The sequence below is a fragment of the Exophiala aquamarina genome (genome assembly GCF_000709125.1).
Source record: "Exophiala aquamarina CBS 119918 chromosome Unknown aczIA-supercont1.11, whole genome shotgun sequence".
In the NCBI taxonomy this organism is placed as follows: domain Eukaryota; kingdom Fungi; phylum Ascomycota; class Eurotiomycetes; order Chaetothyriales; family Herpotrichiellaceae; genus Exophiala; species Exophiala aquamarina.
Window position 1 is genome coordinate 400,521 of NW_013550577.1, and position 13,580 is coordinate 414,100.

General features: G+C 51.1%; 5 protein-coding genes across 5 annotated transcripts; 3 read left to right on the plus strand and 2 right to left on the minus strand.

The window, feature by feature from the left end:
• Nucleotides 1-234: 234 nt before the first annotated feature.
• A1O9_09840 (uncharacterized protein) lies at nt 235-773 on the plus strand (the record flags this gene model as incomplete). Its single annotated transcript, XM_013401181.1, has 2 exons — nt 235-282; nt 387-773. 2 exons carry the CDS (start codon nt 235-237, stop codon nt 771-773), a joined length of 435 nt encoding a protein of 144 aa, XP_013256635.1.
• Nucleotides 774-2,186: 1,413 nt separating this feature from the next.
• Nucleotides 2,187-4,216, minus strand: A1O9_09841 (uncharacterized protein; the record flags this gene model as incomplete). Its single annotated transcript, XM_013401182.1, has 2 exons — nt 2,187-3,918; nt 3,966-4,216. The coding sequence occupies 2 exons, from the start codon at nt 4,214-4,216 to the stop codon at nt 2,187-2,189; spliced, it is 1,983 nt and encodes a 660-aa protein (XP_013256636.1).
• A 659-nt stretch (nt 4,217-4,875) lies between these two features.
• Nucleotides 4,876-6,138, plus strand: A1O9_09842 (protein phosphatase; the record flags this gene model as incomplete). The annotated part of the gene is made up of 2 exons (XM_013401183.1): nt 4,876-5,029; nt 5,081-6,138. The coding sequence occupies 2 exons, from the start codon at nt 4,876-4,878 to the stop codon at nt 6,136-6,138; spliced, it is 1,212 nt and encodes a 403-aa protein (XP_013256637.1).
• Nucleotides 6,139-6,670: 532 nt separating this feature from the next.
• Nucleotides 6,671-9,013, plus strand: A1O9_09843 (uncharacterized protein; the record flags this gene model as incomplete). Its single annotated transcript, XM_013401184.1, has 1 exon — nt 6,671-9,013. One exon carries the CDS (start codon nt 6,671-6,673, stop codon nt 9,011-9,013), a length of 2,343 nt encoding a protein of 780 aa, XP_013256638.1.
• A 988-nt stretch (nt 9,014-10,001) lies between these two features.
• Nucleotides 10,002-12,995, minus strand: A1O9_09844 (uncharacterized protein; the record flags this gene model as incomplete). Its single annotated transcript, XM_013401185.1, has 1 exon — nt 10,002-12,995. The coding sequence occupies one exon, from the start codon at nt 12,993-12,995 to the stop codon at nt 10,002-10,004; it is 2,994 nt and encodes a 997-aa protein (XP_013256639.1).
• Nucleotides 12,996-13,580: the final 585 nt, after the last annotated feature.

A 13,580-nucleotide genomic window follows, 5' to 3' on the forward strand; every position in this document is an offset into this window, starting at 1 on the left:
CATTCTCCAAATATATGAAAGCGCTGGAAACACTTGTAGACTCACAGGATCAGTCAAAATGGCTCCGTCACTCCACGATCTATGCTCCGCCGTATTAGATTAAGCAATGAGACGCGTGCCACGGACGCGTCGACCTGAGACATCGAGCCCTCCCCATCTCGCCTTTACTATTGCAATGAATTAGACCGCAAAACACAGGCATTCGCTTTACCCATCCCGAGCGGCTGGGAGGCAATGGCATCCTCTCCAGAAGTCGATTCTGAAGCAGTGGCTCTTTCCAAGGTATTACTCCATCACCTCATTCAATTGCACCGTTTCCATCAATCTCAGCAAATCGTCCCCATACCAAACGAAGCGAATGGCCATGGCTTACTGTACATCCTCAGAAACTACGCTCTGCGCTCTGGTACCACATCGGCAAGGTTGTTGACGAAGAAAGCCTCAACCTGGGTGTAAATGCAACACCGCAGTTCATCGGCAGCCTGATGGAGCTGGTCTGGGCACAGCTAGGTATATTTCAAACCCCACCCTTGATTCAAGCACATGCGAAGTGGCTCTTTGAGAAGCGGTTCTCTCAATGGATTTCTGACAGGCTCTTGGGTCGTACAGGAAACACCGCCGCCGATCTCGAATCATTCGCGAAACATGCTGGAAGAAGCACAATCAAGACTGATGATGTTATGCTGCTTACGAGGAGGAATGAAGGGCTGGCACAGGTGTTGAAAGAAGAGTTGAAGAAGTTGGAAACGTCGAAACTCAAAGGAGACAAATGAGCGCGATAACACAATCCAGTGGAGCCCATGATCGTGGAGCATGCCGCGGGGGCCAAATCCATGGGCTGCTCGAGAAGTGAACATTGAAGTGAAAGGAGCCGGTTTCGCACAAAATGTTCAGTTTGGGATGCACTACAATCTCGTCTATCTTACAGAGCACGGCCCTCGTCCATTGGTATCAAGCCCGCAGGATCCTCCCGCTAAGCACAATGGTAGATCTACGCAAAGCTAGCACGACATTTGCCTGATCTAACAAGCGCCGATAGAATCCCAATATGGTGAAGGCACGAGCAGCCATCAAGACTCTTGTCAGTCATGGACATCGCTCTCCGCACAACGCCCACGAGACCGGAGATACGATAAGTGAAGGATGCGCGTCACAATCCTCAACCCTGGTGGGAGGGGGTCCGAAACTATTTGTTACGAGATAGATTCCGCGAAAGACAGCTCAAGGCTACCAGTGCGCTACGTTGGCTTTCAAATTTCCTTGGGCATCAGATGGCTCGATTTGCAGAAGTAGGCGCATGACGGCGCGAGCTGAAGAATCGTCGTTTCAGTAAAAGCCATTGGAAAATACGAGGGAGGACTTGTAGAGCGCTTCTACAGATGGAAAACCACTTTGGGAGCATAGCAACGAACTAGCATAACCAATGCAACATGAATAAGCCACTGCACAAGTATCGTAGGAATACACGACATCAGGGACCTAGTGATCGGTCCATTAAGACTCAATAAGACCTGGACGGCTGAAAAGCTGGTGCTCTGTATCTGGCGAACCAACAACTATATAAAATGGACTCGACATGCACAGCATCGTAGGGCGGCTCTGCCGAATCGGAGGTCCTATTCCCCCGACGGAGGACGAGCGGTTTCCGCCCATCGGTCAGGCATATTACCATGGGACCGACCCTGTGCCGTGGGACTTTACATCCGACCAAGCTTCGTCTGTAGGACACCCTAATATCAGACGACTCGGTTCCCTCTTGATGCAAGAGGGGGCAAGGCTTGATTCGGATCATTCACCTAGCCAAGACATACGCATTGCCTGACTGGAAGGGTCATTTGCTCGTTTGTCCTTTGAATCAGGTACACTAGGGCGATTGAAACCTGGCCCAATCGCAGAGCACCAACCGCAAAAGATCAAGGGCAATTTGCCAGACTTTTTGTCCATTGCATCCCTCATCCGAGCTTGCACTTTCCGTCGAGCTAATGATGGATGCTCAAGACTGCGGGAGCACCTAGGCAAGGCTAATACTGTCACCCACTTGCTGTCAAATGTTGTAGAGGGTCTTGAAGAGAAGCAGGGTTGTCGATAGTTCTGAAAAAGCCGCTGATGTTCTTGCAGTCTGCAAGATGATTTCAAAAGAGTAGGGCACAGGAAAATCCTCCTTGTGCAAACATGTCCTGAACTTCTTAGGGCTTCTTCGTTTGTGGAGTAGGACCACCACTGCTAGCAGCTGGAGTCGCGGCAGCAGTAGCAGTGCTGGCACCTCCATCTACATTTGACGACGCATTTGCACCTGCCGCTGCGCCGCCACGTCGCGAATTACCTCTTCCACCACCACTGCGACCCCTAGAGCCTTGACCTGGTCCTCTGTTGCTAGCTCTTCCCGCACCACCACCGCTTCCACCACGTCCCCCGCGTCCTCCGTTTCGGGCTGAGCCTCGGGGTGCAGTTGGGGGCGTATCTGCTGAAGCTGCGGGTATCGTGGCGGCGGTTGTCTCCGTTGCTGCTGCCGTTGCCGCTACCAGTGTTGGTGTGGAGGTTGCAGGAGTTGCTGACTTGACAACTGGGGACTTGATTGCGGTTGGTGTTGATGGGGCTTGTCCCACTTGTGCTTGGGAAGCTGCTGGAGTCGACACAGCCGTGGCAGCTTTGTTTGTGGGCTCTTTCTGCTGACCACCGCCTCGCTTTCCACCTCCTTGAGAATTTTTGTTCTCTAGAACCACGACTTGTCCGTTACCCACTTTGACCGGGCTTGCTTGCATCGCCTTTTTGAGTCCCTCCGGTTCGCTGAAGTCAATATAGCCTAGTCCCTTCTTCTTATCAATCTCGCAGCGGGTAATGGTCCCAAATTGCTTGAAAGTGGTTTGCAGCGTGTCTTCGGTAATACCTTGAGAGGGATTTGCATGTTTGAGGAAGGCTGATTTCGCACCTGCAGATGATTGAGATGATTTTGAGGGGCGTTGTGATGGAGTAGAGGCAGTCTTTGCCGACGTTGATGCAGCGCTTGGTGTTCTTGAAGCTCGTGGGCCGGTCGGTGGATTCGAGGTTGTAGGCGTGGCAGGTAGGTTTTCTTTCTCTTTCTCTTTGTCGTTCTTGGCCCTTTCGGACTTAGAAGCTGCAGGAGGAGTCTTTCCAGAGCAAGTGTTTTCAACAATAATTGGAGTGGCTACTCTTTTCGCGGCACGCTGTGCTTTACTTTCCTTTGGTAGCAGGCCTAAGTCACGTTGCAGCATGCGTGCAGCAGCGCTAGCATTTCCTCGCTCTCGCTCTTTCTTTGGGGTTGCTGGCTGACTCGCCGATGCCTCCTTCTCTTTGGCTTCCTGTTTGACCTCAGTCTTGGATGGAGCTTGCTTGCCCCCTTGAATAGCGGCCGCAGGTTTATTGATGACATTGACAGCATCTTGGGTAACCTTCGCGACGCGCTCCTTCTCTGCGGTGGGAGCATTCCTTCCCTTGATGACTACTGTTGATCGACTCTCAGACTTGGGAGTTTTGCCTTCTTTGCTTTCTCGGGCCTTGGCAGCTTTGGCTTGGGAAGCTTCCTTGGCTTTGTTTGCCTTCTTTTCTTTGATATATTGGACGAGAGGTGTGGTGGACGATTTCTCGGCTTTGTTGTCGTTTGCATCAGTGCCATTTATGCCCGATCTTGTGATGGGCTCGGTCAAGCGTTGAAGAAAATCGATGAATTCCTGATCTTGGTCAATAGTTCCCTGTCTGCCATCATGCCTAGCACGACCGGTTGGGATTTTATTGTAAGGAGCAAATTCCAGAGAAGGTGGTCCTAGCAGACAAGCGTCTTTGGCGGTGTTTTTGGCGTCCTGAAACGAGATCTGCTTGAGAGTTGTAGAAAGTTCATCCAATAGAGATTGTTCTTTGATTTTCAGATACGCTCTGGAAGGGCGCGATGGTTTTGCAGGACTGCGTCTAGTCAGTCAAAGTCAGGCGAAGTAGCAGATCATTCTCACTCTCTAGAGATCTTCCCATCCTTGAAAGCAGCCCACTCAACCTTTGATCCACCCACGTTCCAAGTTTCACCTAGGGCGGTCCAAAATTCACTTTCTGTCAAGCCCGGAGGTAGTCTGCGAATACACAGTCTGAGCTTGAGCGCGGGCGTTCGTCCACCAGGCTTTGAAGTAGACGAAGGATTCACATTCTTCCTGGCTGCCGCGCTAACAGGCAGCACACCACCAGAGCGACCTTTTGATTGATTTGACATGGTTGTAGAATTGATTCATAAATGGAAGAACAATAGATAGTAGGAAATAGAGTCAGAATAACGCACAATATCAATTGTGAAAGAGTGAACCGGCAGTGAGGTCAGGTTGAGGCCAGAAGACGTCAAAGAGAACTACAAACATCCAGCCCCGCCGGACTTTCTTTCTTCCGGATCCGATACCACCACGTGCTAACAATGGCTTCCCCTGCCAACTTGGCAGCAACGACCGTCTCGTCGTCTTCGTCCTCTGTTCCTGCCGCCGTCGCCTCCGCCACCACCACCACCAACGACGAGCAGCGTCCTTGTGACGCAATTGCAGACCCCATTGCCGCAGAGGCAACCGCCGCCAATTCTTTCCCCGTGTTCGAGGACTTTCCTCCTGAGAGCACGCCCTCCACATCGACTTCCCCCCCCTCTCCACCTCCATCATCTCCGTTCTCCCCCGGCCACCGCCGCCGCCGGTCACGAAGAGTGACTGAGCACGACCTGCGCGCCTTCAAGGGCCTTCCCAATCGCAAGGTCTTCAACTACGTCGATCTCGTCAAGGCTCTCCGGACTCCCCCAGCGCCCGGAAAGATCCCAGTAGCCCCAGCAAGTCAACTGGGCACTGAGCGCACGTACATCCCTCACTCACAAGTCAGAGCGACTTCCCCTCCACCATGGGCGCGATAAACGTGCCTGTACCAGGTCCAGCACGTCTGAAGCGATCCGCTGGTCCAGATGAATGGCTTGAAGCAGCGAAGAACTGCAAATATCTCTCTGAATACCACATGAAACAACTCTGCGAAATCGTCAAGGAGTACATGATGGAAGGTCTGTTGCCCAAGCAGATCGACGGTGAACTTGGCCCTGACAACTGAACAGAATCTAACATCCAACCTGTCTCTACACCCGTCACAATCTGCGGTGACATCCATGGTCAATTCTACGATCTACTCGAGCTTTTCCGAGTCGCCGGAGGCATGCCAAATGAAGCCGCATCCGAACCCCCCGCCACGCCAGCAAACATCATCACTTCCGCAGACATCGAACCCCCTTCTACAATCACAAATCCAAAACTCAAGAAGAAGCTAAAACTCGGTGGTTCAGAATATCCAGACTCTCCCAGTGAGAAGAGTGAAATCAGCGATGCCGAAGACATCCCTTCCTCCCAACAGTCCGAACTCGGAGACCAGAAATCAGAATCTGGCAATGTCATCTCCGACAAACAAAATGCAAACTTCATCTTCCTCGGGGACTATGTGGACCGCGGATATTTCAGTTTAGAGGCACTCACTTTATTACTTTGTTTGAAAGCTAAATATCCCGAAAAAATTACTCTGGTTCGAGGGAATCATGAGTCCAGACAGATTACCCAAGTGTATGGGTTTTATGAAGAGTGTGTTCAAAAATATGGAAACACTTCAGTCTGGAAAGCTTGCTGTCAAGTTTTCGACTTCATGACTCTGGGAGCGATTGTGGATGGCAAGGTGCTTTGCGTCCATGGAGGCCTGTCCCCGGAAATCCGCACTCTGGATCAAGTCCGTGTGGTGGCTCGAGCTCAGGAAATTCCACATGAAGGAGCATTTTGCGATCTCGTCTGGTCCGATCCAGAAGATGTGGAAACGTGGGCAGTCTCACCAAGAGGTGCCGGATGGCTCTTCGGCGATCGGGTCAGTCAAGAATTCTGTCACGTGAATGGCCTGAATCTCATTGCCAGAGCGCATCAATTGGTCAATGAAGGGTATAAGTATCACTTCAAGAGCCAGGACGTGGTTACGGTATGGAGTGCACCGAACTACTGCTATCGATGTGGCAATTTGGCATCGGTTTGCGAAGTTGGTGAAGACATGAAGCCAAATTTCAAGTTATTCAGTGCTGTCAAGGACGAGCTACGACATGTACCACCATCTCGGGGTGGCCGGAACGAATACTTCCTTTAGGAATGATGATGATGAAATGCGGACACATCACAGATATGCTCAAGAGAAGAATACAGGTCCTTGCTTCGCATGAGAACGCTACAGACTTCTATGGGTGTAAGCTAGAGACAAGACAGGCATTGCTTATGAAGGTGGTCAAAGGAAGGCTTTTGCTTGGTATTTTGCAGGTTGCCAGCATTGCATGGCGTCGTTAGGGTTTTGAAGCACTAGTGTATAACATCTGGGCTCATGAGGACTGGTGATGAATTGAGAATGCCTTTGGAACATGAACCTAATTAAGACAATCCTCTGTTCTCATTTTTGCAACCTACAGTAGCTTTTTGATGTAGCGTAGATCGATGGCACTTGATCGAGAGTACTGGGTCACGTGCCATGTAGCCTTGCGTTAGCCGGGGAGGCTAGAGCATCTCCGGCGCCTTTCTCAACATCAAAGTCGTGGAGCATCTTATCCCTCCAGAGCAGCGGCAGTCTCAGACAATGTTAAAAGATCTATCGACCTGTCAAGAAAGATGCCGCAGAGCATCTCCCTCCCATGGCTACCTCCAGGTCTCCAGGACTCACGAAGCCCTTGAGCCGCGCCGTGGGTGCTTACAAGAATCATCTCGTAAACATTGTCAACGGCACCTTCTATCGCGAACATCCTTCTGCAGACAACCAAGACTCTGCCTCCAACCCTCCACTTTTTCCCAACTTGAACTTCTCACTACCGGCAGCAACCCGGGCTCCGGCTGATGTCCGTGATCGACCCAAACGAAAATCACCACATTGGGCCATTATCGCTCCTTCCGATGGAACTACATTCCTCGAGATTCTGCGAGGTTCATACCTCTGCGTTCCTCCCAATTCTCGAAAGTTCCCATACCTCGCTTCAGAAGAAATAGAACAAAGGGACCATCGCCTTCGCGTCCCATCACGCGCAATTCAATATGTTGGTTTCAATGGTGGTAAAGGCCAGGCATCATCTGGTACCATACGTGGAGCGTACCTTAGTGCCCGCTATGAGAGTCGAAGAGAGGAGACCGACTGGACTGTTTTACAATACCTGAAGGGAGAAACGGAATTAAACCCTGACGAGGAAGCCTCTGCAGAGAGACATGTTGATGAGAAGCTCCTCGGGAAAGTAATGTTTGACCTGCGCCTACAGAAGTTGGCAGAAATGCCGGTCAGCAATCTGAGTAACGGACAGACAAGAAGAGCAAGGATTGCCAAAGCCTTGATGGGAAAGCCGGAACTTCTTCTACTCGATGAGCCGTTCATGGGCTTGGATCCTCCCACGTTGATGACTCTCTCACCAATGTTGAGGGATATGGCTTACGAGGCTTCACCACTCCTGCTGCTAGCGCTGCGACCTCAGGACCCTATACCGGACTGGATAACGCATCTTATCGTACTTGGGCGAAACCACACTGTTGCACTACGAGGCAACAAGGCCCAGGTATTGTTTGCCTTGGACCGGTGGATTGGAGCTGCGTCAGCATCCACTTCCCACCCCTATAACGTTAAACCAATACCTCAAGCATATAGTAAACTCATGACGGAGACTTATGGCCCACCACCACTAGGGGTTGGTGACGTCTTGACCAAAGCTGGTATTGGACAGTATCAGCCCTTCCAAAGTTGGAAGGACCCGGCCTTTCTTTCGCGCTATCTCTTTGATGACGGAACGGTCAAGCCCGGGAAGATTAGTAACTCACACCAAAGAGACTTGATTTCAAAAGCTTTCGCGAAGCGGCCACGCGACAGAACGATCAAAGACTTGGCTGCACTTGTCACGACAACACCTAAGAGGTTCACTCAATTTGACTTCGGATCAAAGCATATCATTGAAAACCGAGACCCAAATTCTCAGGCTCCTTGGCCAGAAGCAATTCCAGATAGAGATGATTGGTCAGATAGCTTGGCCGAAGACACAACTTCTCAAAAGAATGCAGGAGAGCCCTTGATTGAGTTGTCTTCTGTTGTTGTAAGATACGGCTCAAAAACCGTTCTAGGGCACCTACCACCACAACCAGGCTACTCTGAACCAGGCCTCAATTTGACAATCCGTCAAGGAACTCGCTTGGCCCTACTTGGTCCCAACGGATCTGGAAAAACCACTCTACTATCACTCTTTACCTCCGATCACCCTCAAAGCTATTCTCTACCCATCAAATTCTTTGGGCGGACACGCCTACCTTCTCCAGGACAGGCGGGTTTGAGCCTGTGGGAGATTCAAAGCCGAATTGGACATTCAAGTCCTGAGGTTCATGCCTTTTTCCCTAAACACCTCACGGTTAGACGAGTTCTGGAAAGTGCATGGGCAGAAACCTATGCCGGCACCCCTATCCTCAGTCCTGAACGTGAAGCCCTCGTAGATAAATTCCTTCGATGGTGGACACCTGAACTGCACCAGGACGGCGCGGGAACCACCAAGAACGACAGTCTGGAATGGGCAGCTGACAGGGCTCAACACGGCTTCGGTGTGCTTCCATTCTCAACCCAGCGCCTCCTACTCTTGCTGAGAGCACTCATCAAGCAACCGGACATTGTCATTCTAGACGAAGCATTCTCCGGCCTCCCCGGCGAGACCCGAGACAAAGCAATGGCATGGCTTGAACACGGCGAGAGTGGATCGAGCCTCAACACTGGCCGTACATCTACCGACTCGAAACCAACCACCTCCGAGCCACGCTTCCCAGGCCTCAAACCCAGCCAAGCCCTTGTGGTGGTTTCTCATGTGAAAGAAGAAATCCCCGTCGTGGTTGATGAGTGGCTCCGTCTTCCGGGAGAAGAGGAAGTCAGCGAGTCGGGCCGCGGTATCGAGCGCGGGTTTGAACCCAAGGGAGGCCTCTCGACACCTGCAGGCTGGAATCGAGTCTGGGGAGCAAGAGCGTAGACTGCGTTCGCCGGAAACGAATTTGCACGGCCTCAAAGGTGTACATACAAGTAAATAATGATGACATCGGCAACAGGCGCACAGCACGAATGCCTCTCAAATGGAACGGCCCAGGAAGGTTCAAAACCGCCGTTCCTGCGTCGACCAATCTTCCGCACCTCGCGAATTACAATCTCAGAATCTGAGACTATGTAGACGGAGCATATAACGAAGCAAGCCATATATGAATTTCTCTATGCCAACTGCCACAACATTTTTTTTTATCGTAGCATGAGCATCCTCTATGTATGTACATATATATCTTCTGTTCCCGTTTCGGAGGCACGGACAATCAATATTGACGTGGTCACGGTGCATTGACCGAGGGGTTGGAGGGCAAGTGAACAGCATGTGTAAATGAGGCTATTGATTGATTAATGTTGTTCCACCCCACCTCTCCTGTCTTATCCTATCCTATCCTATCCTACATGAGAACCGTTCGTGGGCCACCTCCATTTTGCACGGAAAACTGTGTTTGGTAGCTGAGGGGTAATATGGCATGCCCATGTTCTTCTCCTTGGTACTAAAAAGTTGGTACCCGCAGGTCCCTGGGAATATCTCAAGAAATATAAAGCTGCGTTGCATCCACCCCCGCTCTTGGGGTCGAGCTCTATAAGCAGAGGGAAAAGACATATGGAAGGCAGATGACAACGACAAAGCAATAAATGGGTTCATCTCGGTCGTAGGGAGCGCCGGCTAATAATGTCTCTCTCGCAAACCATTTTCATGATGCCCAGACACACGCATCGGAGCTCAGACGCAACGCAGAACAACGTAAATGTAGTAGTCGTCGGCAAGCAAATTCAGACGCCGACTAGGCTTGATTTCTAGATCCGGGTGGGCCGGCAGAAACCAGTATCGCTTCCAAAAGTCGGCAATTTCTTCTGGCAACTTGAACTGTGAACGAAGGGTCGCAAAGAGTTGGTAGCAAGACACCTGGTCTCCGCCCTCACTCCACCTCACGAACCAGTCGGTCTCGGACGCTGCTAGACCGATCTGGAATCATGTGATAAGGAATACTGAATGCCGAAGTACTGCTTGCCTGACTTCTTTGGCTTGATTGACGCCTTAGAATGCGTCCAGTACCAGCACTATTCTGATGGGAGTGTTGGGTTATCTGTGGTTGGACTGGATCAGACGAATCAGACCCTGGATTGAAGGACTGCCTGGGAGATGATACCGGTATGGGAAAGCTCGATAATGAGATCTCGCCTGGGCTTGGTGGAACGGGTGCTTGATTGAGGTTCCGGTACAAGGCAGTTCCGTTCAGGTGAAGAGGGGGTGGGAGAGGGAGTGGGTGCTTCTCTTCATGGTCATCATTGACTATCGATGGGCCAGGCCCGTTATTTAGGTCAATCTCAAACTTCTGTTTGCCCTTGCTGTTTCGAGGACTATTGTCAAAACTTCCTGCTGAAGATAGAGAATTTCGATAGTCCGGCAGCCCGTTAGCGTGGGTAGTTGTAACCAATGTGTGGTATGAAATGCGAGGTCTGGCGTCCTCACTTGATGTTGAAGTTCCCACGCTGAGTCTGTTGTCTGCTGGAGAAGGTGAAACATTTCTCACTTGTGCAAAGATGGAGGACGGGGCTACGGGTTTTCCATCACTTAGTGAAGAGTGATGGCGTAGGCGAGATGGCTGTGTTTCCATTTGAGGAACTGGGTGTGTAAGAAAATTCTCATCCAGGCTTTGTTGGAGCCGAATTAAAGCGGCACGTGCTTCTGCCTGCTTGAATGCAAACTCATCTTCATCGAAAGTTGAACTATAAGCAGGTGTACTTCTGACAAGCTTGTCGGCGTACTTTCCCCTTCCCGAGTCGTGACTAGTCGCACGGCGTTCAGGCGTCGCATTCATAGGGCGTTTCGGCTTCGCATGCAAGCTAGGCTCAATATCCTCTGGTACACTCTCAAGAGGCGCCTTGGTGGGACTTGTCGCAAAATCTCTGGTCGTAATTCCGAAAGCCCTCGATGGGTCAACAAAATCGATCGAGTGTAGACTGTCTGGGGTCATTTCTATGATTGACTGACTTGGCGGAGTTGCTGTAGAGTCACTTGTTTCGGAGAGTGGCTGCTCTTTTGTTTGCGCGATATCAGGCCCGATGTCTTCAGTTTCACCTAATTTCTCAGCAGGGCTTGCTGATTCCGACATGGGGTCAGGTTCAACATTGTTTGGCGGGGTCTTGGGCCTAATGAGGCCACTTTCTGCTCTTGTGGGCTCGACAGCAGACAATTCTTTGCTTACAGTCTTTTGTTCCTGTGGAACTGAACTCATATGGTCTATTTCTTCACTGGTACGATCATGATGTTCTCTCGGATCCGGGTGATTGTGACCGAAATCAGCTTCGGTTTTGTCGACTTGAGATTCAACCATTACACTCCGACGCGGCTCCACATGAGCAAGAGTGCTAATCGGTGAGAAGGTGCTTGCAAAGGTAACAGCGTTGGTGCGAACTTCAGTGGCAGTTTTGGTTGGGACCGGACCATCTGCAGGTGGCGATTGCGCAGCCTCCGCAACAGGCGATAAGGGACTTTCTTGCTGCTGAAGGAGAGCCTTGACTTCAGGTGGAGCGCATTGAGGAGATGTATCAGGTCTCATTGTCTCAGACACCATTGTAGGCTGAATTTTGCGCATTGTATCAGCTTTGGCACTTTCAACAACTGGAGTGGCGCTGTGATGAGAGGCTGGGGAGTTCTCAGAGAAGACTTCAGAATCATCTCCAGTGAGATCCATGATTGTGCGATGTGCAAGATTGATTGAGCGCTTGACCGAAGATATGTTGCTCAATGCTGAAGGGGAGCGTATTGAGCGGTCTGATGGTTGAGTTCCGCTCTGGTCATCAACAGAGTTGGTGGTACTTAGCTGGATGGGTTGAGCTCGGTCGTGAGATCGCCGGTGAATCAATTCCGACTGAGAAAGTACATAATTTCGAAGGTTCTCGCCTCGGAACAGATCGTGACTGCCAGCCTGTGCTACGTGAGCTCCAAGTAGTTGCTTTTTAGGTGTTACAGTGGAACGGTTGGACAAAGGAGAGCCGGCTGAGCTTATGTGAAAGGTGTCTGGCACAGTGTGTCGGTGGTTTGAGGAAGGAGATCCAGCTGGCTGATTTGCAGCTTTCCAGGCATTACCTTGAGACTGCGAGCCCCAGGACTGGTCACTCAATTGGCGTGAATGTGATACGGTTGGATTTTGAACCTGGATCTCACTTGTGGCGGGTCGTCCATTAGGCGTCATTCTTACTAGTGATTGGTTACTGAGGGCGCTTGTCATTGGGCGTGTTCCGCCAGGGAGCTGCTCGATATGCCCGGGAGATCTGGAATGCGAGGAGATCTCAATGTTGCTCTCTCCAGGTAGAGGTGGGAATGCATTTCGAGCAGCTACGTTTTCCTGGTACTTGGAAGGACTGAGTGGTGGCTCGAAACCATCGAGTGCCACTCGAGCGAGATCCAGATTCCTCTCGGCCACATCTTCATTGTAGACCTTGGGACTATCGGGCTTTGAGAGCGAAAATATATCAACATAGCGAGGTGGCTTTGTCGCGATGTAATCTTTAGTATATTTCTGGGCGGACGCCTGAAACTCCTGCTCGGCGATATTGACCGCGTCAGCAGCGCGATTGACAGCGCTTAGCAGACTCCCACTACCAGACGTATTGGGCCTTGAGGGAGAGGTCGTAGGTGTCGATACGCCCAAGAGTGTGGGCTGCACCTTTCGGCTGGAAGGCGGACGCAACGAATTGTCTGCGGTCGTTGCAGGACGACCAGATTGGCTGAAGGCATTTCCTGCAGATGTCCTGATGGGTCGGTCTGCGTTCTGCGCGCTTGAGATGGAGTGCCCTTTCAGATCTGTGCTTCGAGTTTTTCGCAAACTCTTTATACTTGGGTCAGGTTGACCATCAAGGCCCTTGCTCCTTCTACGAGTCCATAACTTCTTCAGGCCACTCTCCATTGCTCATTCGTGCTTGCATGCCCTGGCAATTCAGACTTGTATGCAAATCATGATAATGCAACAATATTCCAACGCGCATCACCAGTATCGACATAGGTAACATCGAAGGGTCAGAGTCGGAGCAGGATCATTTCTTCCATTGCAGCGTGTGAAACAGGACTGGACGCAGGACTTGGAAGGACTAGCAAAGAGGCGTGTGCGAGGGTAAAAGGCTTGAGGCTGGATCGGGCGGGAGTGGTTGAGGACAGTGACAATTTCCAGGTGATGTGCCGCCGAGCGAGGGACAGAAGAAGTGTAGGAAGGACTGACTACTCGTACGGGGAAGGCTGCTGCACGGCGCACGAGTACGAGGTAGTCCGTACGAGGCACAGAGATGGTATTGGAAAAGTGGAAAATTGAGACAATGGGATCAAAAGAGGCTGGTAGATATCAGAGTTAGCTTTGTTTGATCATTGGGATAAGTGAGATGCAGAAGCGGCATGCGGATGGATAGATGAGGACGTCAGTAGTGGCACCCAAGTCGGTGGTTGGTTGGCTGGTTGGTTGGTTGGTTGGTTGGTTAGATGGAATGGATGGGGATGGCGC